The 19,447-nt window shown below is 50.9% G+C and overlaps 8 protein-coding genes across 11 annotated transcripts; 2 read left to right on the top strand and 6 right to left on the bottom strand.

Moving 5' to 3' along the window:
• Positions 1 to 37: 37 nt before the first annotated feature.
• Positions 38 to 1,307, bottom strand: LOC6615059 (FAD-linked sulfhydryl oxidase ALR). Its single transcript, XM_002039440.2, has 3 exons — positions 897 to 1,307; positions 579 to 817; positions 38 to 519 (listed from the first exon to the last, which is right to left on the bottom strand). The coding sequence occupies exons 1-3, from the start codon at positions 1,290 to 1,292 to the stop codon at positions 357 to 359; spliced, it is 798 nt and encodes a 265-aa protein (XP_002039476.1). The 5' UTR covers positions 1,293 to 1,307; the 3' UTR covers positions 38 to 356.
• A 436-nt stretch (positions 1,308 to 1,743) lies between these two features.
• Positions 1,744 to 4,177, bottom strand: LOC6615058 (beta-parvin). The gene is made up of 4 exons (XM_002039439.2): positions 3,945 to 4,177; positions 3,510 to 3,599; positions 3,159 to 3,430; positions 1,744 to 2,958 (listed from the first exon to the last, which is right to left on the bottom strand). The coding sequence occupies exons 1-4, from the start codon at positions 4,063 to 4,065 to the stop codon at positions 2,338 to 2,340; spliced, it is 1,104 nt and encodes a 367-aa protein (XP_002039475.1). The 5' UTR covers positions 4,066 to 4,177; the 3' UTR covers positions 1,744 to 2,337.
• A 388-nt stretch (positions 4,178 to 4,565) lies between these two features.
• LOC6615057 (transmembrane protein 203) lies at positions 4,566 to 5,253 on the bottom strand. The gene has a single exon (XM_002039438.2). The coding sequence runs from the start codon at positions 5,227 to 5,229 to the stop codon at positions 4,783 to 4,785; it is 447 nt and encodes a 148-aa protein (XP_002039474.1). The 5' UTR covers positions 5,230 to 5,253; the 3' UTR covers positions 4,566 to 4,782.
• LOC6615056 (ribonuclease P protein subunit p20) lies at positions 5,227 to 5,895 on the bottom strand. Its single transcript, XM_002039437.2, has 2 exons — positions 5,655 to 5,895; positions 5,227 to 5,581 (listed from the first exon to the last, which is right to left on the bottom strand). The coding sequence occupies exons 1-2, from the start codon at positions 5,805 to 5,807 to the stop codon at positions 5,231 to 5,233; spliced, it is 504 nt and encodes a 167-aa protein (XP_002039473.2). The 5' UTR covers positions 5,808 to 5,895; the 3' UTR covers positions 5,227 to 5,230.
• A 36-nt stretch (positions 5,896 to 5,931) lies between these two features.
• LOC6615054 (cytochrome c oxidase subunit 6B1) lies at positions 5,932 to 9,696 on the top strand. Of its 3 annotated transcripts, none has more exons than XM_032724502.1 (2): positions 5,932 to 6,054; positions 9,200 to 9,696. In XM_032724502.1, exon 2 carries the CDS (start codon positions 9,228 to 9,230, stop codon positions 9,459 to 9,461), a length of 234 nt encoding a protein of 77 aa, XP_032580393.1. In that variant the 5' UTR covers positions 5,932 to 6,054; positions 9,200 to 9,227; the 3' UTR covers positions 9,462 to 9,696. The 3 variants fall into 3 exon arrangements, with proteins under 3 accessions (XP_032580393.1, XP_002039471.1, XP_032580392.1); XM_002039435.2 differs by having other exon boundaries at positions 5,965 to 6,054; positions 9,203 to 9,693; XM_032724501.1 differs by having other exon boundaries at positions 5,991 to 6,054; positions 9,166 to 9,696.
• LOC6615055 (arginine/serine-rich coiled-coil protein 2) lies at positions 6,102 to 8,923 on the top strand. 2 transcript variants are annotated; one of them, XM_002039436.2, is made up of 3 exons: positions 6,102 to 6,320; positions 6,614 to 6,876; positions 7,426 to 8,923. In XM_002039436.2, the coding sequence occupies exon 3, from the start codon at positions 7,450 to 7,452 to the stop codon at positions 8,581 to 8,583; it is 1,134 nt and encodes a 377-aa protein (XP_002039472.1). In that variant the 5' UTR covers positions 6,102 to 6,320; positions 6,614 to 6,876; positions 7,426 to 7,449; the 3' UTR covers positions 8,584 to 8,923. The 2 variants fall into 2 exon arrangements, with proteins under 2 accessions (XP_002039472.1, XP_032580390.1); XM_032724499.1 differs by having other exon boundaries at positions 7,413 to 8,923.
• A 215-nt stretch (positions 9,697 to 9,911) lies between the features above and the next one.
• On the bottom strand, positions 9,912 to 14,663 carry LOC6615053 (transmembrane protein 198). Its single transcript, XM_032724498.1, has 5 exons — positions 14,109 to 14,663; positions 12,850 to 13,215; positions 12,628 to 12,792; positions 12,178 to 12,519; positions 9,912 to 12,043 (listed from the first exon to the last, which is right to left on the bottom strand). The coding sequence occupies exons 1-5, from the start codon at positions 14,193 to 14,195 to the stop codon at positions 11,858 to 11,860; spliced, it is 1,146 nt and encodes a 381-aa protein (XP_032580389.1). The 5' UTR covers positions 14,196 to 14,663; the 3' UTR covers positions 9,912 to 11,857.
• An 889-nt stretch (positions 14,664 to 15,552) lies between these two features.
• Positions 15,553 to 19,138, bottom strand: LOC6615051 (AP-1 complex subunit beta-1). Its single transcript, XM_002039432.2, has 3 exons — positions 19,044 to 19,138; positions 17,314 to 18,763; positions 15,553 to 17,248 (listed from the first exon to the last, which is right to left on the bottom strand). The coding sequence occupies exons 2-3, from the start codon at positions 18,736 to 18,738 to the stop codon at positions 15,908 to 15,910; spliced, it is 2,766 nt and encodes a 921-aa protein (XP_002039468.2). The 5' UTR covers positions 18,739 to 18,763; positions 19,044 to 19,138; the 3' UTR covers positions 15,553 to 15,907.
• Positions 19,139 to 19,447: the final 309 nt, after the last annotated feature.

Genomic DNA, 19,447 nt, shown 5'->3' with positions numbered 1-19,447 from the left:
CAATATCTGCAGGGCCAGTGAGAAGGCACAATACGGGTCCTCAACATAATGTGTGTATTCTAATGGAGTTCATAGCCAGCAAATCATTTAACAATGGACCTTCAGTGTGTCGCTCTATTACAACATAACTCAATTTAATGTCACGCTGACGCAGGTTCCGACTGGTGAGCAGCATGGCCTCCGGCCAGAAACAGGGCACAGTTTTGGGTGGCGGCGGTACACCGCCGAGCAGGTGTCCCGTGTTCCGTGGTTGTAGTTGTGGGCCAGCCGAGCAAAATGTGGGACAAAGTCTGGTCAACATGGCAGCCTGCAACGGGCGGGAGACGGGGCTTCTCGGCGAGGGTTGGCTGCGGCGCCTAGTCGCAGGAGCCGTCCAGCCAGCCGTCGCGCCACCTCTCGTTCACCTTGGTGCAGTCGAAGAGCGGTTTGCCCAGTTTGTCGTTCACCCGGTTGTGGAACTTGCACAGCCACAGTGCTAGCTCTTTTTGGGAGTTCACATTGATGGGGTTGACGTCCAGGCTGCAACAGAGGGCCAGTTAGAGTGTCAGCTTTTTCAAATGGGTCGAAGATGCACTTACTCGGTGCGAAAGTCCTTGGCGCAAAACTCGCAGGGGTAAAGGCGCGACAGAACCTCAAAGAAGGTCTTCATGTCGCGCTTCTCGGTGTCCGTGGGGTTGTCCGAGTAGAAGGCGGCCATGGTGTGGAGCAGTCCCCAGGTGGAAATTCCCAGCCTCACCTTGTCCAGCGGGCAGTCGTCGCGGGGCAGATCTTCGGCGGCGTTGACGGTCAGCTTCTCGGCGGCGGCCATGTGCTTCACCTGGAGGAGTATGAAAGTGGAAGAGGCTTGTGTTAACGTCCTGCTTGCGAAGGCGAAGTGGGCAATGGGGTCGCGTCACCTTGGCGCTCTGCACGTTGGAGATGAGGCGTTGCTGCTTGGACCACGACTTGAAATCGTTGCAGGTGCGGCAGTTCGAGTCCTGTTTGCCGGCACCGCTGGCACCGGCCTTGCGGTGCGCTGCGAATGGGGACTCCTGGTGCTCCTTATCCATCTCGGGATTCGCCTCGGCGGACATGATGAAGTCCGGGTCACGGATCAGGCGGAGAACGGTGCGCTGCAGACGGCGGATTACCAGGCGAGTGGCCTCCCGGCTGAGTTCGATGTGCGTGGGACTGGTGTAGTCGTAGCCGTAGTTGTGGGACTGGCGGCGCAGCAAGAGCGTTGGTGTGATGGGTAGTTCTAGAATCTTGAAACTTCGCTCGGCTATTGTGAAAATCATAAAAAGCATGCGCATGGTTGCCACCTTGTTTCGAAACGAAACACATAACTTTAAGACATATCTGGTTAAGCGGCTTTGTTAAGCGGCTGCAATCAACGCAAGTTGCTAATTACTAGCTTTTAGAATCATGGCCAACATCTGGCCAAGAACCAAAATTCGGTCAGTTTGAAAAAGTTACTTTTCAAATTATACCGGTCAGCAATCGAAAATTGATGCGAAATCGTTCCCATACGGGAAGCGATCTGGCAGCCTGCTCGCGGCTGTGATCGATAACAGACCGTTGCGAATTGCGCGCGCAACCGCGACAATTCAAATAGCAAAGCGTTCAGCAAATTATTAAGGTTTCTCAATAAATTGGAGACGCTCAAAACAACTTACATGTGTATGGGATGGAAGCTGGCGTTTGTGAGTGCTGCAGCCCCGGATAAATTTTGCGCCTTGGAACTGTTTAAAATAGAATAACACATATGCTATTGGCAATATTTATTGATTTTTTCTAATCCAAATTTTTAACGTACACAATAAAATTTTTTTTGAAGACTTTTCCGTAAACTTCTACATTTACAGCGTTAAAATCTGATCTGTGACATAATTTGCAAAAGCTCTGTGTGATCTGAAGGCACAATCTCGGTTATTGTGTTCAAATAATGTATTAATACAATAAATTCACTTAGTAACAACTACAACGTCTGGCACGTGAGTAAGACAAGTTAACAACTGGCCGCCGGATTTTGGGTTTGGGTTAGCTCTGCTCTGCTCTGCTCCTTCCTGCTCCGAGCAATCTGAATCTGGAGCAGTTCGCAGTGGTTAGACGTACGACACACATAAATATATATATATATATATAAGCATTCCTTGGGCTGATTGTACGCGGAGCAGCATTTAGTTGTGGTTTTGAGAGTTAGGATCAGTAAGTATTAACCGCTGCATCGCCTACAATCAGTTTCGAGAATGCACATAAATTAGGAGTGTAAACACTATCAAAAAGTTAATATAAAATGTAAAATTGGCGCCGCTTGTTGCTCCTGCGACCCGCTGGCTCGTTCCATCTGGTTCCCACTCAGGCATAGTCCTTGAACATGGTGAACAGGCTGTAGAGGACGCGCAGGGTGGACTTGAGGTCCATGTTCACGATGTCCTCCGGCCGCGCCTTTGGTTTGGGCAAGCCCACGTCCTGCATCAGGTCGAAGGCGAAGGCCACGTTGCTGACCATCTGATCCACGTCCTGCGGCGTCAAATGGAACTCGTGCAGCGGCACGAAGAATCCACCGAGCAGGCCCATCAGCAGGCACAGGTAGACACCATCGCGGAAGTCCGTGTTCAGATCGCTGATCTCGAAGTTCAGCTTGGCCAGGTGCTTGTTTACGAATGTGATCAAGGACTTCTTCACCACGGCCAGCTTGTCCGGCGCACAGTTGATCAGCGTGTCGAAGGCGTCCTTTTCGCAGCGCATGCCCAGGTCGTCGTACTCGGACGTTATCTGCTCCTGGAACTTCTGCGCGTTCAGCACGCCCGCATTCTTCTCCGCAATAACGACGGTCACGAACACGTTCTCTGGCAGGCGAACGGGCGCCCGGAAGTGGCGCACCAGAGCCACCAGCAGATGCAGTATAGCCACGATGTTCTTCGAGTGCACGCTGGCCACCGACCACTTGGGAATCTTTTGGTGAAAGCCGAGTGTCTGTTGGGGCAAGGATTATGTTTATTCTTATATCGCGAGAAAGGGAATGTTACTTGTAAATCGAATAATAGTTATTCCCTTCGACTTTAAGAAAGGATAAATAATGAAATGTTATATAAAAACCAATAACCCAATTTATGTATTAATGGGTTTTGGGTAACTCCGATTTTTAAAACCTGCAGTAGCTAAACTCTACTCACATGATTGACGGCCTTCAGGACGATGTTGAGCTTCTCGTGCTGGCCCTGCTCCGACTGGGTGACCTCCGGAACGTCCAGCTTCTTGCCGGTGAGCTTCTCCCACAGCTTGTGCAGCACCTGGCCGTCGTACATGTCCTCTTCCAGGTGCTGAACAATGATGCGCTGCTCGGCCAGCTCGTCGTTGATCCAGTCGACGAGGATGCGCTGCAGCTTAATCACCTCGGGATCACTGATGGACTGTGGATCGATGACGGCGCGTTGTTCGTGCTCGCCTGTAGGATCAAATGCGATGAGTTGTGGGAAATGCGATGGGTATACGAGCAGATGCCCCTTCAAAACGAATCCACTTACGCAGGGCATAGTCCTCCGGCGGGATGTCATACTGGCTGGGCGATCCGGGCGAGTCGATGGCGTACTTGCCCTCCTCCTGGACCTTCTTCACTGCAAATGGATCAAGCGGGGGTGTATTAATGTTATTTAAAGAAACCATCAACAAGGTAAACAAAAACGATGACGACACAAGGCCATCTCACACACACGCACACACTCTCGATTGTCAGCGCCGTTTGCGTGTGTGGGTCAACAGTGACGCAATGTTCTGATTAATCAGCGCATCCGCACATCTGTTCCCAGAAGAGCTTCCAGTGCGCAGGGGGAGGATCCATTGGGTCATTTTGGGACACTTTTTAGAGGTTCAGGGGTCCAAGAATGGAATACTCTGGGATAACCATCAATTCCTGGCCGAGAAGAGCCATCTGGAGAGCTCCAATCACCAAGGAGACTTACCTTCGCGGGTGCCGCGTTTGCGGCCCAAAGTGCTGAACTTGTCCCAGAAGCTGTCCTCCTTCTCGCCCTTTTTAATGGCGGTAGGCGTGTGCGGGGATTTGGGGCGGTTCAGTGTGGACATGGTGCTGCTGGATTCCAAGAGTTCCGGACTAAGTGAACAGTTTGTGTTATTGTTTCGATTCGTTTCGGGCGGAGCTGAGCAATCAGTTTCCCTTGGGGCTGCCACCTGATCGCAGGCGCACCACCCGTGTTGCCCAACACTAACGTTCGGACTCAAGAGAAATTTCCAAAAAAATCGAATAAAAACTAAATGATTTAATTGGGAGTTGCTAAATAATAAATTGTTGACCAGACGGAATTAATTGTTAAATAATTTCAACTCCATTATAAAAATTTCACATATTTTGTTTTGAAAAACATTAGCTCCATATTAAATTAAAACAATGAGCTTAAAATGATATTTATCACTTATAATTTATAAAAAATGTTGCTTTTGGCAACAACAGCAAGAAGAAAATCATATTAGCTTAATAAATTGAATTTGTACATCAAATTAAATTGTTTGAAATTGTCAACAAATGATAGTGCGTAGATCTGTAACCATTGATTAAAAAGCATATGTCCTTCATACCGAATCAGATCAGACATAATTCTTATATATTAAATATGCTATATCAGAAACATAAATTTCGTACCGCTTAAAAATTATTGTACACATTGCGTATATAGATAACTACCAATCCATGCAACACCCAATGATTAAAAGGCTTCCACCTGCGTATCATATCAGAATAGTTATATGCATAATACAGAACTAGGACTTTGCTACGTCTACGGTTCAGATGGAGTTGGGCAACTGGCAGGCGCGCACAGCCACAAGCTGCAGCAGAACGAAGATTGGCGAGAAGACCTCCGAGTACTCGAGGCCCGTCTTGCTGGATAGCTTCAGGCAGAGCAGGTACTTGAAGATGGCGATGAGCACCAGGAAATACGTGCTCCACATGAAGCGATGCAGGGCTTTGCGCTTGTTGTTAGAGTCCAGGTACATGCGAATGCCCACAATGACGCAGAAGTACGCGTTGCAGATGTCGATGAAGAACAGGGGGCTGAAAACGGTGAACCAGTCGCCCATGGGCTCCGGGAGTATGCCGCCGGGTCCGGCCCTGGCCTGCAGATGGAGCTTGACGGCCAGCGTGATGGTGAACACAAGCAGGCCGCACAGGTTGACCAGGATCTCGAACTCGGTGAGCCCCAGCCAGCGCACCAGCTCCGAGAGTTTGAACATGCTACTGCCTGGCCTTCGCCTTGCCTCGGAACTGGCCCAGGGACTGGGCTTGCGTCTGGGACTGCGACGGTTGCGGCACGACGATGTCGAAGAGACTGTTATTGGAGATCTTGATGTGCAGGGCCGAGTTGTTGCGCTGGCGGAAGGTTATGTCCTCGGCATCGCACAGAGGGTGCAGTTCGTCCACCAGTTGAACGGTGGAGGTGTTGATGGCGTAGCTGAGGGCGCCTTCAGAATTCTGGACGAGGCGCAGGGCGATATTGAGGCCGCGGGTGACGGAGAAGCCCATGCAATGCAGAAAGATCTCGTGGACCCCGGAGTTGATCAGCTCCTCGCAGCGGCGCTGCTGGGCCTGTAAGGGAGATGGACTCGGTCACTTAGCACTTGGGCGATTCACCATCCAGCATGAGTTCAGTTCTACTTGCCTTCAAGTCTGTCTTGCTGGTGATGTAGATGTTGTGGCGGTCGCTGACTGCGGGGCGCGGCGGCTGCTTGCGCACCACTCGGTGGTTCTGTTGCTTGTGGTGTTTGGTGGATCTCGGCTTGGTCCCGTGCTCGGGATGATTGCTTCCCATCATCAACGGCGGAGGAGGCGACTTGTGTTTTCCATTTGCCTGCGCGTGTCGCAGTTTCGGACTCGAGACTCCACTCCGAATCCCACGCTAAGCAACACTGGCCAACAGCTGGGCGATCTGGCAGCCTGGCTCTAGCTGTCACTGTGACAGCACTCGATAGTTTTGTGCCAGCCCATCGCTATACCTATCGCCAGGCTCGTGAGATTCTCGGCAGTTGAAAATTTTTCGTCGTACTCTCGTAACAACAAAGGTATGTTTTTCGTTTTGGCACCTTATCAAGTACACCAGACCGTAAGCCAAGGCACCGATCGATGCCATCCAAAGCAAGAATTAACTTGGCCGCGCGGCGCCACTTCGCCACTCCAACTCGCAACACTCGCTCACACCCACACACACATACACTAGCGCACTTACACACTTCCGCTGGTGAATTCCTCGGGCAGCAGGAAAAGAAGAAAGAAAAAAGTACAAGTTACATAACTCGCTGATGTACTCGGGTTAGTCATTTCTGTCGGGGTGAGTTGTTTGAGGAGGGGCGGGCCGGGTCTGCATCCTCCTGCGTAAGTTGGCCCCCACCAAATGGATCCGTAACCGAATGGGCGTACGGATCCCCAGGGTTACATAAGTCACCGCTGTCCACCGAGGGGTTGCAACGGAAAGCGAACAGAAACAGTCCCCTTAACGTAGCCACTATTTTGTAGCCAGAAAGAAAACTCAACTCAAATCAGATCAGATCAAACCCCCTGCACAGCGCGTCCTGGTTCGAGTAACGTTTTGTATTCATGCGTTCAAGTCATTTTTCCATGCAGGCGAATCCGAAAATCCGATACGTTTCAGAGTCGCAATCAGTCAAGAGTTAAGCACAAATCGCCACTAAAAGCTAAAAGGCTAACAAGCTGAATCGCACTGATTCGCACGTAGCCAGCCAAACGGAAGGACTCCTCCGCATCCACAGCAGCAGCAACGGCGAGCAGCACGAACAACATCCACGGATGATAACGTAACGTAGCCGCAACGTTGGAGCAACGCCACCTTCCACATCCACTTCCACCGCAGCGGACATCGCAAACAAGTAAATTACCATTTCTCATTTTATCAAACAGAAATCTGCCAGCCAAGTACCAATCCAATCAAATCGAATCGAATCAAATCAAATCGAGTCCAAATCAAATCAAATCAATGCATCCAAATCCAAGTCTGAGTATCAAAATTGCATAAGAGTCGCGTCTGCGCAGTGAAGCATTACTTGTCGCGAGCATTACTTGTCGCCCGTCCACTTGGTTGGAGTTCCGGCTCCCGAATCTGTACACAATGTCACCCCGATTTTGATTCTGATTCGACCCGGTCAAGGAGCCAGCGCCAGCCAAGTCAAGACACTGCGCGAAAATAATGCTAGATTCTCGATTATCGATTCCTGGTTCTCCCTCAAGATTCTGACACGCGCCAAACCGAACAGAAAAGAATAGAATCGAACCGTACCGAACCGAACCGAAACGCAGATCCAAAAAAAAGAACAAAAAGCTAACTGATTACAAAGTATACAGATATTGTGTATATAGGTATTTCGTAAACGCGCCTCTGTCAACTGCTCGATTTAACGCGGCACAGTTTCGATTTGCAGATCATCACTACATCCACAACCGACATGTCGGCGGCCCGCCTGCCCTACTATCAGCGGGATCAGGAGGACGGCCACCAGCGGAGCGCCGCACGCGGCCATCAGCGCGGCTACTACGAGCGTGGCTCATTTTCCGGATCCTCCAGACGAGAGCACAGTCGCTACAGTCGCAGCCATTCGCGTTCCCGCAGTCGGAGCCACTCCGCCGAACGCTTTGGCCAGCGTCGCCGCCGCCAGAAGCGGCAGTCATCCCGTTACCATAGAGACCACGACTCCAGAGATCGTTCCAGAGATCGCTCCAGAGATCGTTCCAGAGATCGTTCCAGAGATCGCTCCAGAGATCGCTCCAGAGATCGCTCTAGGGATCGAGAACGTGATCGCGATAGGGACCACTCAAGGCGCTCTAGCCACTATCGACGCTCGGAATCACCGTCCTCTTCTGACATTGGCCATGGATCCAACAACAGCCGAAGAGGCCAACATGCATCGTCATCCAGTAAATCGGAGCTAAGCGCCGTACAGAAAGCAGCTGTTGCAGCTGCTGCCGCCACAAATCAGGTCCAGTTGGCTGGCAAGAGCAGTGGCGCGTCCGCGGTGGGCGCCTACTACAACCTGGACACTGACGAGCCCTTTGACAAGGAGCGCATTCACCGCGAGATGGAGCAAAAGCTGCGCGAAGCACTGGCCAGGGAGGGCAAAGTGTATCCGCCGCCAAAGCCGGAGCCACCATCGCATCCTGTCTTCGCCAACGACGGCTCGTTCATGGAATTATTTAAGAAGATGCAGGAGGGCCAAAAGCAACAAGCGACCAGCCAGTTAGTGCCGCCAGCGGTCAAGGAAGTCATGCAGCAGCAGTTGGTCCCGCCGGAGACGACCTCCACAGGGCCTGCACTGCCGGCCATTGCAGTGGGAGCTGCCAGCAGTGCTGCGGCGCCGTACATTGCTGCCGCGGCGGCCGGCAAGCTGGCGCCGCCGCCACCCATCGTGGGACGACGTCGCGGCGGAAAGGTCCTCAAAACTGGCGTAGTGGCCAAGGTGAAGACGCCCAATGAGAGCGACGTGGACCCGAAGGACTTCTGGTCGTTGTACCTGGCCGAGGTCAACAAGTACAAGAGCAACGCCTGCGATACGGACAACGGCAAGCGGCCGCTGGTCAAGTAGTCGCCGAAATAGTCGCGCTTTCCATAGAAACATGAACTTGAACGCAAATAGAGCGAGAAACGTTAACTGTCCAGCCGCAGATTCGATTTCGATTCGACCAATACCCCTGTCACGCATTCCCGAGACACCATCACATAGCGATCCCTTCCCGGCCCCTTTGAAAGTTTTGTACACGAAAAGCAGCGAACAGAGATGCGTAGCTTATAGTTTAAGTCGAGGGTGGGCTTATGAGCTGCAAGCGCGAGCAGCGTAATTTGTATTTTTTTCACACGAATCGAATAATATAATATAATATGATATAATATGATATATACCGCTCATTAAGCAACCGCAAACCGAAGAACTAACCTTTGTGATTTATATATCTATCTCTTCCTTCCCGTTTATGCACTGAAATTGTATTTACGTTTGATTTCGATTCGGTTGTGTACCGCCTACCATCCCCATCCCACCCCATTGTGTTCGTCTCTTTCTTTTTCACTTGGACAACGCTCCATCTGTCCCGGTCTTCGCCTTGGTTTACTTTTTGGTTGCCTTACCGTTCCGTTTCGTTATGTTTTTATTTTCGTTTGCCAACTAAAGTCTATATGCAATTTTTCATGTCCAAAAACAAAAGCAGCGACAAATCGTCAGACAGCAGCAACATGTCCGCCTACAAGCTGGAGACCGCCCCGTTCGACCCACGGTTCCCTAACCAGAACGTGACCCGCTACTGCTACCAGTCGTACATCGACTTCCACCGCTGCCAGAAGAAGCGTGGCGAGGACTTCGCGCCCTGCAACTACTTCCAGAAGGTCTACAAGTCGATGTGCCCCAACGCCTGGGTGGAGAAGTGGGACGACCAGCGCGAGAGCGGCACATTCCCCGGCCGCATCTAAGCTGCGCCCATTAAGCAGCAACACACAGTAAACCCAGCAATCCAGCACCCAAACACACAGGACGCGGTCGATGGACGGACGGAGGTAGAGGAGCGTGGTAACCAGAATCCAGCAATTGCAACAGAGACTAGTTTGTGTTTGCGTTTGTGTTTGTGCTTTCCCCAGCGATGAATGCAGACCATCATCGGCTAATAAAACAAATACACGAATGTTCAATTACTTGAATTCTGAACCGATCGTTTGTGTTTCTTCTTGATTCTCGATCCTTGATCCTTGATTCTTGCTCCTGCCGTTGCTGGCCGAACTGGCATCCGAATCAGATCGACGCCACGCCACTGTATTCCGATGTGTTATTATTAATAAACAATTAGACACGAAGAGGCCAGTGTTTTGTCATTTGATCCACTTGGTGGTTAGGAGATTCTGTAACTCAAAGAAGAAAAACGCACGTGTGGCCTGCATCGTTTATTTAATATTACTTTTCTGTTTGCTCATTACAAGTTGTTTAATCTTTGGCAGCCCGTCCTCGAGACTTGATTTCATTCGGAAATCGGATTCTTCCTGGTTATAATCGCTTTTGGCCTTTTTGTTATATTAGTTTTTAATTGGATTTCATTAGTGGTGTATACATGTGTGTGCAACTCTTTTATGCTTTTCACTACTTTAGTTTGCAGTTATTATTCTTTTGTTTTATATCTTTTTTTAAACTTTTAAATTGAGTGTGTCGAACCCCTTACTGAAATGCTTTATCCTGCGATTAGACATTGCTGTTGAACATTAAAACGACCGGAGGATAGAGTGAGCAACTAATCAAAGTATGAGAACAAAATTCGCAAATATATGCATATTTATAGTAATAGTAATAAATCAACAATTGCGGACGGCAGCCATTCCTAGAAACTAATTGCTAATCAACTTAACAGGAAACTTGAGTTGTATAGGTGTTTGCGATTTGGAAACCAACCGATTCGACATGGAAGTTCCTGCCCGGCAATGTCCAATCCTCCGTCGAGGAGAAAGAACCCCCCAGTTCCAGTTCCTCCTCTAAACGCACCACTTTATCTAATTATCTTGTAGTTGTGTCCAGCTAAAAGGGCTTAATCCGTGCTGCGGAATGAAAAATACGTCCGTACTTTGAAATGAATTGCAAATTGCTTGGAAACAAAGGAGCATGGAAGACCGCAGGACTTCGTAAAACCAGATGCACGGACGCATTTCGCGCTAGTGAACCGATTAAGCCCCATAGTCAGACCGTTTAAAATGCTTTATATCACTTAAATTGGTATGTCTCATCTAGCATTTATAGCGTGAATTTCTGAAGTTTGTACCGCTGTTTGCATGGATCTAATGTCTTAAAGTATATATATATATTTCGAACGCTAATCTTACGGATAACGCTAAGACGGCTGATCGAGCGGATCGTTGGATTCTGACTTGGTCGAGCCCAAGTGCGAGCCCCTTGCAGCGGATTGTGATTTACTGGCTTAGCTTTGGCTCATCCGGCTAACTGGCTAATCCTAGTTCTAGTCTAGATGGCTGTGTCCATTCTAGATGGAATGCACACACCCCCCTCCCCCCTCTCTTATTGTACTTAATAGGTATTGTATTGTATTTTCGCCTGCCTTGAGCCTCCGGGAAACTGCTCTGCATCCGAATGTTTGGAGTTTACAACGTAATGCTATATATATCTTGCTAGATAGTTGAAATGGGCATGGTATGGGCACCTGCAGCTGGATGCATCCCATTATAATGGTAGAGAACCGGATTAGTAATTGCAATTGCTATATACGCTGGCTATATACGAAGTGGGAGAAGCTACGAGTACTGCGTTGGATATAGTGTAGTTGCAGGAGTCCCAGGTACGCATGATCCGCCACGATCATGCATCACGCAGCCCATCGCTATGTAGTAGGTGTTCCTATCTGTAGTAACATTCGATTAAGTGAAGAGAACAAAAGCGCCCTGCCAGCTTCCTTCCGTGCTGTCCATCATCTTAGACTCTAGCTGTGCACGATGCGATTAATCTTAGTCTAGGCTATCTCGTCCCGCTGATCTGCGGCTGGCACGAGCTCCAAGGCTTCCATGCGAAACCAGCTCCAGATCCGTCGTATATCCTCTGATATTTAAAGCTTCCAATGACCACCCACTCGGTTCTGTGCCACCATTTCCGCTTCCGTTTGTGGTGTGTCCGGCACTTGGTGCCTCGTCTACAAAGTCTACATGCAACCGTACTTGTGTGAGTCCTCCGCCGCCCCCTAGAGCTCCCTAGAGCCCCCAATCCTGTTCAACTATCCAACCATACGGTTGTGTCCCCCGACCATGGCCACATCAGCGCCCAAGTACCGCAGCCCGTAGCCCCCCTACGGGTATAGTTACATGTAGCTATTGCTTGTTTGTTATCCAATGTCACGGACGATCTCGATCTTGTCGCACAGCTCCGAGTCCGGATCGTGGATGGTGGTGAAGTGCGTGCGGTCGCTCCGGAACGTGTTCCGCTCGTTCGAGCTGCTCTTGATCGATCTCTCCGACGGCGTCTCCGTGCCGCTCAGCTGGATGCGCTTCTGCAGAGCCGACACGAAGTTCTGCAAACAAGAGATCAGGATCAGCTTGGTCTGCTACACAGTAGACACACGCTAAGGTGTCTAAAGGATTGCATACATATACTGTTGCATTCTGTTGGACACCTTTACTCGCATTTACGGGTCTAACCACTCACCTGCGATATGATGTCACCACGGGCCGTGCGCACCTGGTACAGATAGCGGAACTTGCGCTGCCTGGCCTCCTCGCGCGTCTCCCGGGTGCGGGATTGGGATCGCCGGACGGGAGCGAGGGCGTGGTTGGGTCCCGCCTGCTGCTGGCTGTGCGGCAGATGGGCGCCGTGGGCGTGGCCGGGATGGTTGTGATGCCGCATGTACACCCGCTTGCGGTGATCCACGCGCCAGGCGGTAATGAAGCACTGCACCATGATGCTGAGCACGATGGTGACGGGCCAGGCGGCGATCAGGAGGCCACCGTAGCAAGGTGGCGGCGAGGGATGCGGCCGCATGCCGATAATCTGCAGAGAGCAATGTAATTCCATCAATGGTATCCACACTCTCTATACCAACTGCACAACTTCACATCGAACCAGCCTATGGTGGACATGTGGAGCAGACTGACTCACCCAATTAATGGTCTCCAGGCCGTGCGTGAAGAAGTCGATGGCGCTGAGGATCATGGCCGTGCCCACAATGCTGGAGGTGAGAATGGTCACGTACTTCACGCAGCACAAGGTCAGCACGGAGCAGATGACGGCTCCACCCACCACGGCCACATAGATCTCGCGGTACTGCAGTAGGAGAATCGATATAAGCATCTGATGCAAGCAAAAAGGGGTGGAACTTACCCCGAACTCGTTGTCCGGAAAGGTGGCCACGCAGAAGGCCATGGCTGCGCCGGAGAGCAGGGCGCCGGCGAAGGCGCTAATGAGGACAGAGGCCACCGGATATGTGGAGCCGAGCACCGCGCCCAGCAAACCCGCCACAATGGCCAGCGCCGAGTCCGCCGGCTTGCCCAGGAAGGTGATCTGGAAGTCCTGCAGAATGAAGATCCCGTTGGCGCCCACCAGCAGTCCGCTGAGGAAGCCCACGGCGCGCAGACATCGGTAGCCGAGCAGCGCGTACACGATGCCGAACACGGCGAAGATGGCCCACAGGATGGCGGCCAGCGGCTCCGGCGCAGTGGGCGTGCACGTCTGGCCCTCCAGGATGCCCTGCGGGAGGAGGTCACTGGTTATCGGGGGCGTGTCAGCGTAATGCGACCAAGGACACGACACACTTATCAAGCAAGGGCCGTGCGCTGACGCCACTACTCGCCCTGCACCACCGCCCTGCTCACTTCTGGTCACTGGCTCAACCTACTTTAGGTGGCTCCAAATTGGCCAATTTGCAGCCACTTTGCCAACGCACTCAACGGTGGCTGGCATATCCACTTGGCTCACATAAAAACACGGGATATATCTCCTTAATCTAGTATTATATCATATTAAATCGGTTTGAATCATTAACTTATTAACCTATAAGTTCATATTCAATATTTTCTAATGAAATCACTATAGAATTTATTAAGAGGGGTGTGCAATCGTTATAATCCTTCAAGAACTTGATGAAAGGAACTCTCTTTAAAACCCCAATTTGAGTAAATATATTTAAAATATGAATCAAGGATTATAGTTGAGGGGAATTGGTTGGAACAGTAGATATAGTACATAGTAGTTCTATAACATATCAACCATATCAACATAGTTCGGAAAGTATAAGCATAGAAACATAAGAATGACACGAAATATGAGGTAAGGATGTACACATTGTACTTAAGGGACTACGGATTGTTTACAGCTGGCGGAGTTTTCCCCTCCCAGGTCCGATTACAAGGTGGAATGAAGCCTTCGGGAGCCTGTCAGGGATGCACATGAAGCTCCACATACATTCGCGTCCTCGCAGTGACAAAGCTGTTGACACACAAACCCCACTTATACACATTATACTCGACACTTTGCATATTGTAGTCTCGACTTAACCTAAAAAGCGTGCAAATATGTCGAGGGTTTTGGGAGGGGATGATGGACGAGGGCGGGTGCGGGTGCGAGGGGCTGCGGATACGAACCTTGATGAGGAAGGGCCAGTCCAGGTGGGTGGTGCTCATGGAGTCCTCGCTGCCGTAGTCGTACACCATGTCCGCCGCCACCCTCATTCCGGCGGACTAATTTTTGGCGGACCCTTCTCTACGGAATCTGCGATCTGGTGTACTCGATGCTCTTGGTCTTGCCCTTGTTGTTCTGGTTCTCGTTCTTTTACACAGCACTGGCGGATTGCCCGCTTCGTCGTGGCGTTGTTTCGTGTTGGTTGCTCTTCACTGGCACAAAAGGACTCCGCATTCCTGCACCGTTCGCAGGGGCATGGTTGGTTACACCTCTGCCTGTACACCTATACTACCTGGCTGGATTGACTGCGAAATAGGGCGTAGCACCTGGATGTCCTTTTGCAGCGAGTGTCAGGCGCTCCTGCGGCCAATTTACTGCGGGTACATTGCAGTATTTGCACACATTTTCGCACTGCGACGTGCGATACGGATTCGTTACAATCGGGGCCAAGCCAGAATAGCTTGTGGTACAACAGGAAAACAGTGGAGCAGGCAAACAGTCAGTGTGTCCTGCGGCCACGACAGGGATGGCTACACGTCCACGTCCTCGATGGGGAAGCCTGTCCTCTCTTGCGCTCTCGTGGGCCACACAGGCATCCAAACAACCCCCGAAGGGCTCGCGCGAAAGCTCCGAAAGCTCAGGAGCCGAAGCTCGACGCCACCACCCATCCTTCGCATCCCTGACCAGGTATACCACATTCCGTTTATACCCTTAACTTAACAGTCACTGCTGCCTTGATGAGCCCACTACAACCATTGCTAAGTGGGTGCCTCAGTTAGGACCAATTGCTGCAATCTTTCCACTGACCAGCATGATCAGTTGGGAATCCATCATATATATATCCATTGCATACAACATGGTTATCCCTGTAAACAAGGAAGCAAAGCTTTCACTCTTCTTCCATCATTGGGATAGGGTTTGACTCCTCGGTAGCTTCGACAGCTTTGGGTGTCTGTACAAATCGCTATCATGTGGGTTTAACATCTCTACTTCTCCAAATGTGGCTGCTACAGAATGCTCCACTTACATTGGGCCAATGTGGGCGTGGCCAAAGTTAATCTGGGCGGGAAGAGCGCTTTGCATCTCCTATCTGATGGAGTCTATAGTTCCAGCCGGAAAACCTCTTTCTCCTTAACGAATTTTCGCGTAAATATGATATTTCAAAACTTACTTTTGAGTGGCAAGCCTAGTTTTGGATCATAATGATCCTAAACCTCAATGTAATGACTTTTAACCTAACTGATGCAATTAATTTATCAGATCTTCGACTTATATATGCTTAGAACACTAACTTTGGTGCACTTTGACTTTGAGCTGAAGGTATAAAAATCTTTCAGACTTGAGAACGAACAAATATTACAATACACAAATCATAAATCATAATCATTAAGGAAAACAATGTGTCAATTATTTAGTATTATGCATTTTACTAGGACGCAAACATATACATAAATGCCGACCATAGATATATGGGGTTACAGAGTTTTGGAATGCGGTTATGCAACGTTGCTAACACACGTTAGTACACTGAAGACAAGCAGCTCCGATTAACAATTAACAGATCTCTCGACGAACCCGATTGGTTTTTATATGTGTGCATATGCATAAATAATATATGTAGGCGGCGAATTGGCCAATACACAATATAATAATAATACGTAAATTTACAACTTATTGTTGAGCTAATCTTCAACACCCGCAAATCGATCGCTCCAATTGCTTTGTGCTAATCGTCCGCCATCCGAGGTGCGCCATGGAACGCTTATGGCGAACGGATGATGGCCTCGTAGGCGGCGAAGATTATGTTGGCCACCTCCACGGAGCGCGATTTGAGGCTGAGAGTGGCTTCCGGGTTGCCCGGCTGCAGCTTCAGCTCTAGCAGCACCCAAATGTTGTTGGTCAGCTTGAGTGACTGGTAGAGCATGTCCTGGCCCTCGACGTTACGCTTGGCAATGGTGAAGATGTTGTTGGTGGTCATCTTGGAGGCGATGCCGTCGGTGGTGCCAATGACACCGCTCAGGCTATACTGCAGTTCGTTGGCAGCGGGGATCTCCTTCCAGGTGTTGAGGAACACGCGCTTGTCCAACTGCCCATCCTCGGCGAACAGCACGTTGCCGTGCACCAGGCACGCGAAGTAGAAGATGTCGATGTTGTTCTTCACGGCCACCTGCAAGTTGTTGAGCGGCTCCATGCGCTGAATGGGTCCGTTGGTGCCCAAGGCCATGCTGACCTCGATCGACTGGTTGGGTGGAAGGGGAGCAGCCTGCATGGGCGACGCGGGCACCAGGCCGAAGCTGTTCTTGTTCAGTTGGATGGCGAAGTTAGTCATCGGCTGCATGGCTTTGTTGGTCAGAGTCATGTCCATGAACACTTCGCCGTTGCGGCGTGAGAACGTTCCTTGTATTTCGAGTCCCTTGCCCTTCTCCGCCGGCAGCCATGTGACCTTGGGAATCTGAACACCCACCGATAGCGTTGCTCCGCCCAGTCCGAAAATGTCGCCTAGCAGGCTGGTGGCACCACCAGGAGCCGCCTCTGCTGGCGGGCCACCGAGGAGTATGTCAAGACCGCCGCCCAGAAGGTCCACATTGCTGGTGGCTGCCGGAGCAGATGGCATGGCGGGTGCGTTGATATCCATGGAGAGCAGATCGCCAATGAGCGACTCCTGGTTGGGAATGACCATTGCCTCTGAGCCGGCTGCGTTTTCTGCTTGCTCTGCACCAGCTGCAGATCCAGCGGCTCGGTTGGGCAGCGACTTGCGCACACCGGCTCCGCGACCCTCCACGAACGCCGTGGGAGGCTTATGATAGACGCTGGCCAGCGAGCTAATGTGGCAGATGAGCTCGTCCAGCAGCGTCGGCTCCAAAAGGTCGGTCTCCTCTGAGATAAGTGGCTTGTCGGCCAGCACCACCTCCTTGGCGGCGGCCGGGTCCGTGGACAGGAGACGCCAGTAGATGAAGCCGCGGTCACGCAGATCGGGGTTGTCCGAATCTTGGGTAGCCAATGATAGTACGTGCTGCACCAGCTCCTGGGTGTCCGACGGGCGCTTGAGGAACAACTTAACCACGGCCGTCAGCAGCTGCAACTGCACCTGTGCATTTTCATCCTGGCGATAGAGAAAATAGCAATTCAAAGACCTGATAATGTTGGCAAATCCAGAGAAAAACTTACCTGGAATCCTTCAAGGAAGCTGTCAAGCAGCTCGTCAGCGTTGTCAATGCGCTCTGCGTACTCGCCAATGATCCAAACCATCGATGCGCGTGCCTCCGGCTCGTCCAGAGTGTCCAGGTTTTCGCACAGCGTGCTGATAATGCTCTCGTACTTGTTGGGGTACTTGCGGAAGATGTCCTTGATGACCACAATGGCCTCCTGCACCACGTAGTTGACCTTGGTCTGGATAAGATCCAGCAGCGTGGACACGCAGCGTTCGGCAGAAGGCTCCACCTTAATGGCGCATCGCCCGATGGCGCGGACTGCCTTGCGCACAAAGTCCACGTCCACCTCGGTGGCGTACTCCTTCAGCTCGCTAAGCACCTGGGCGATGTTGCTCTGGTTGGCCAGGCGGATCATGATGTCTAGCTTCTCCAGTTTCACGTAGATGGGATCGTTGTATTTCACGAAGAACACCTTCATTTCGTGCTTGAGAATGTCTGGTCGCTTCTGGACAATCAGATTGATGTTGCGCAGGGCCACATACTGCACCTCCGGCTCTGAGGAGAGCAACGTGACCAATGGCGGAGCCAGCTTCTTGGTGAGTGTGGCGCAAAAGTCGCTGTCGCTGGACAACATTTCGAGCAACTTCATTAGCACCTTGACGGCGCTCAGAACGACGGCGGCGTTGGCGTGAGCCAGACGCGGAGTGATTCGCTCGCAGATGGACTGCGCCTCGCGCTCATCCTTCGGGCTGTAGTTGGCCAGCGAGTCCAGGATAAAGACCTGGCCCCACTCGGTGCACTCGTTGAGCGCCGTCAGCAGCTTATTAATGGTGACCGAGTTCATCTCCACGAGGGGCTGGCCGGACTGACTGGCTTCGTTAATCTCGCTCAGAGCGGCCACCGCATTGGCCACTACCATGGGATTCGAGTCGGATAGCAGATCCTTCAGCTGATCCAGGAAGCCTTGGTCCTCCACCATTGTAGCCGAAATGTCGTACAGCTTGGCTACGCACACGGCGGCCGTCTTGCGCACATACGGATCCTCGTCCTTTAGGCACTTGCGCAGCGGCTCGCACAGGTACTCGGTGATCTTGTCCACCCGAATGCAGCCCATGGTGCGCACGGCCAGCGCCCGGATCAGCGGATTGGAGTCCTCGCAGTCCTTCACGAACGTATTCACCGCCATGATGGCCATGTCCGGCTGCGATTTGGCGTAGTTCATCAGATAAAGGTAGACCAGCTTCTTCAGCTCCAGGTTGTCCGTCTGCATGCAGTTGACTACGTCCGGGAAGAGGGCGGACACGTCTTTGCCCACGGTCATGCTGGCGATCACCTTCTTCACCGCCTCCTTCTTCTTCTCCTTCTTGTCGTTATTCAGCTCCGACTTGAGCTCGAAGATCTCGCCCTTCTTGGTGGTGGTGAAGTACTTGGAATCAGTCATCGTGGCTGCTGCTCCTAGCTGCGTACTGAAATTTGAATCGAGATCGAGTTTAGAGAGTGGAACGCAGAGTTTCCGGCACAAGAACTGCGGTTATTGATTGCAATCCCCCTCACACCGCACCACCTCTTGGGGGCGGAATCACCAGAATACCAACACATTCGCCCCTATCGCAGCTTGAACACGTCTCAAAAGGGGCCCGATTTTCGGGATGACTCAGAACTGGCCAGCGGAAAAGAAGCCCCCAAGTGGACTGCCCCTATGCCAGCTTAGGGAGACTTCTGCAAACGCAGCTTGCTTTTAATTACCTTTCAAATAGTTAATTTTCGGGCACAAAAATTTGTTAGCTTTTCTCTTCTCTCTGCAATTAGTGCGACCGTTTGCAGGGGAGTGACTTGTCGAAGCGCTGGTATTTTTCTGTTTAGTATTTTGATAAATCGATTAGTTTTTCCGATTGTATCGCCTTTTTCGTACACTGAAGTTTTGTGTTCTTATCGAAATCTTTTTAAATAAGTGGGTGAATTAAATCCTTTTTTTTGATATTGGTGGTTCTGTTCAAGGTCAGCATCTCCTGCTCGTAAAAGAGCTCAGTTTAGGAAAATCGTGCAGAAGATTTTTCCAGATATAATATAAAGGACAGCCGATGAAGTGAAGTCGACGCTCTCACTAGAGAGCAATATAGCGAATTAGAGTGAGATGACTATATTACATC

Source organism: Drosophila sechellia, chromosome X (genome assembly GCF_004382195.2).
Source record: "Drosophila sechellia strain sech25 chromosome X, ASM438219v1, whole genome shotgun sequence".
NCBI classification, from domain to species: domain Eukaryota; kingdom Metazoa; phylum Arthropoda; class Insecta; order Diptera; family Drosophilidae; genus Drosophila; species Drosophila sechellia.
Note: the sequence above shows the minus strand (reverse complement) of the source record. Positions and strands in the feature narration are given on the sequence as shown.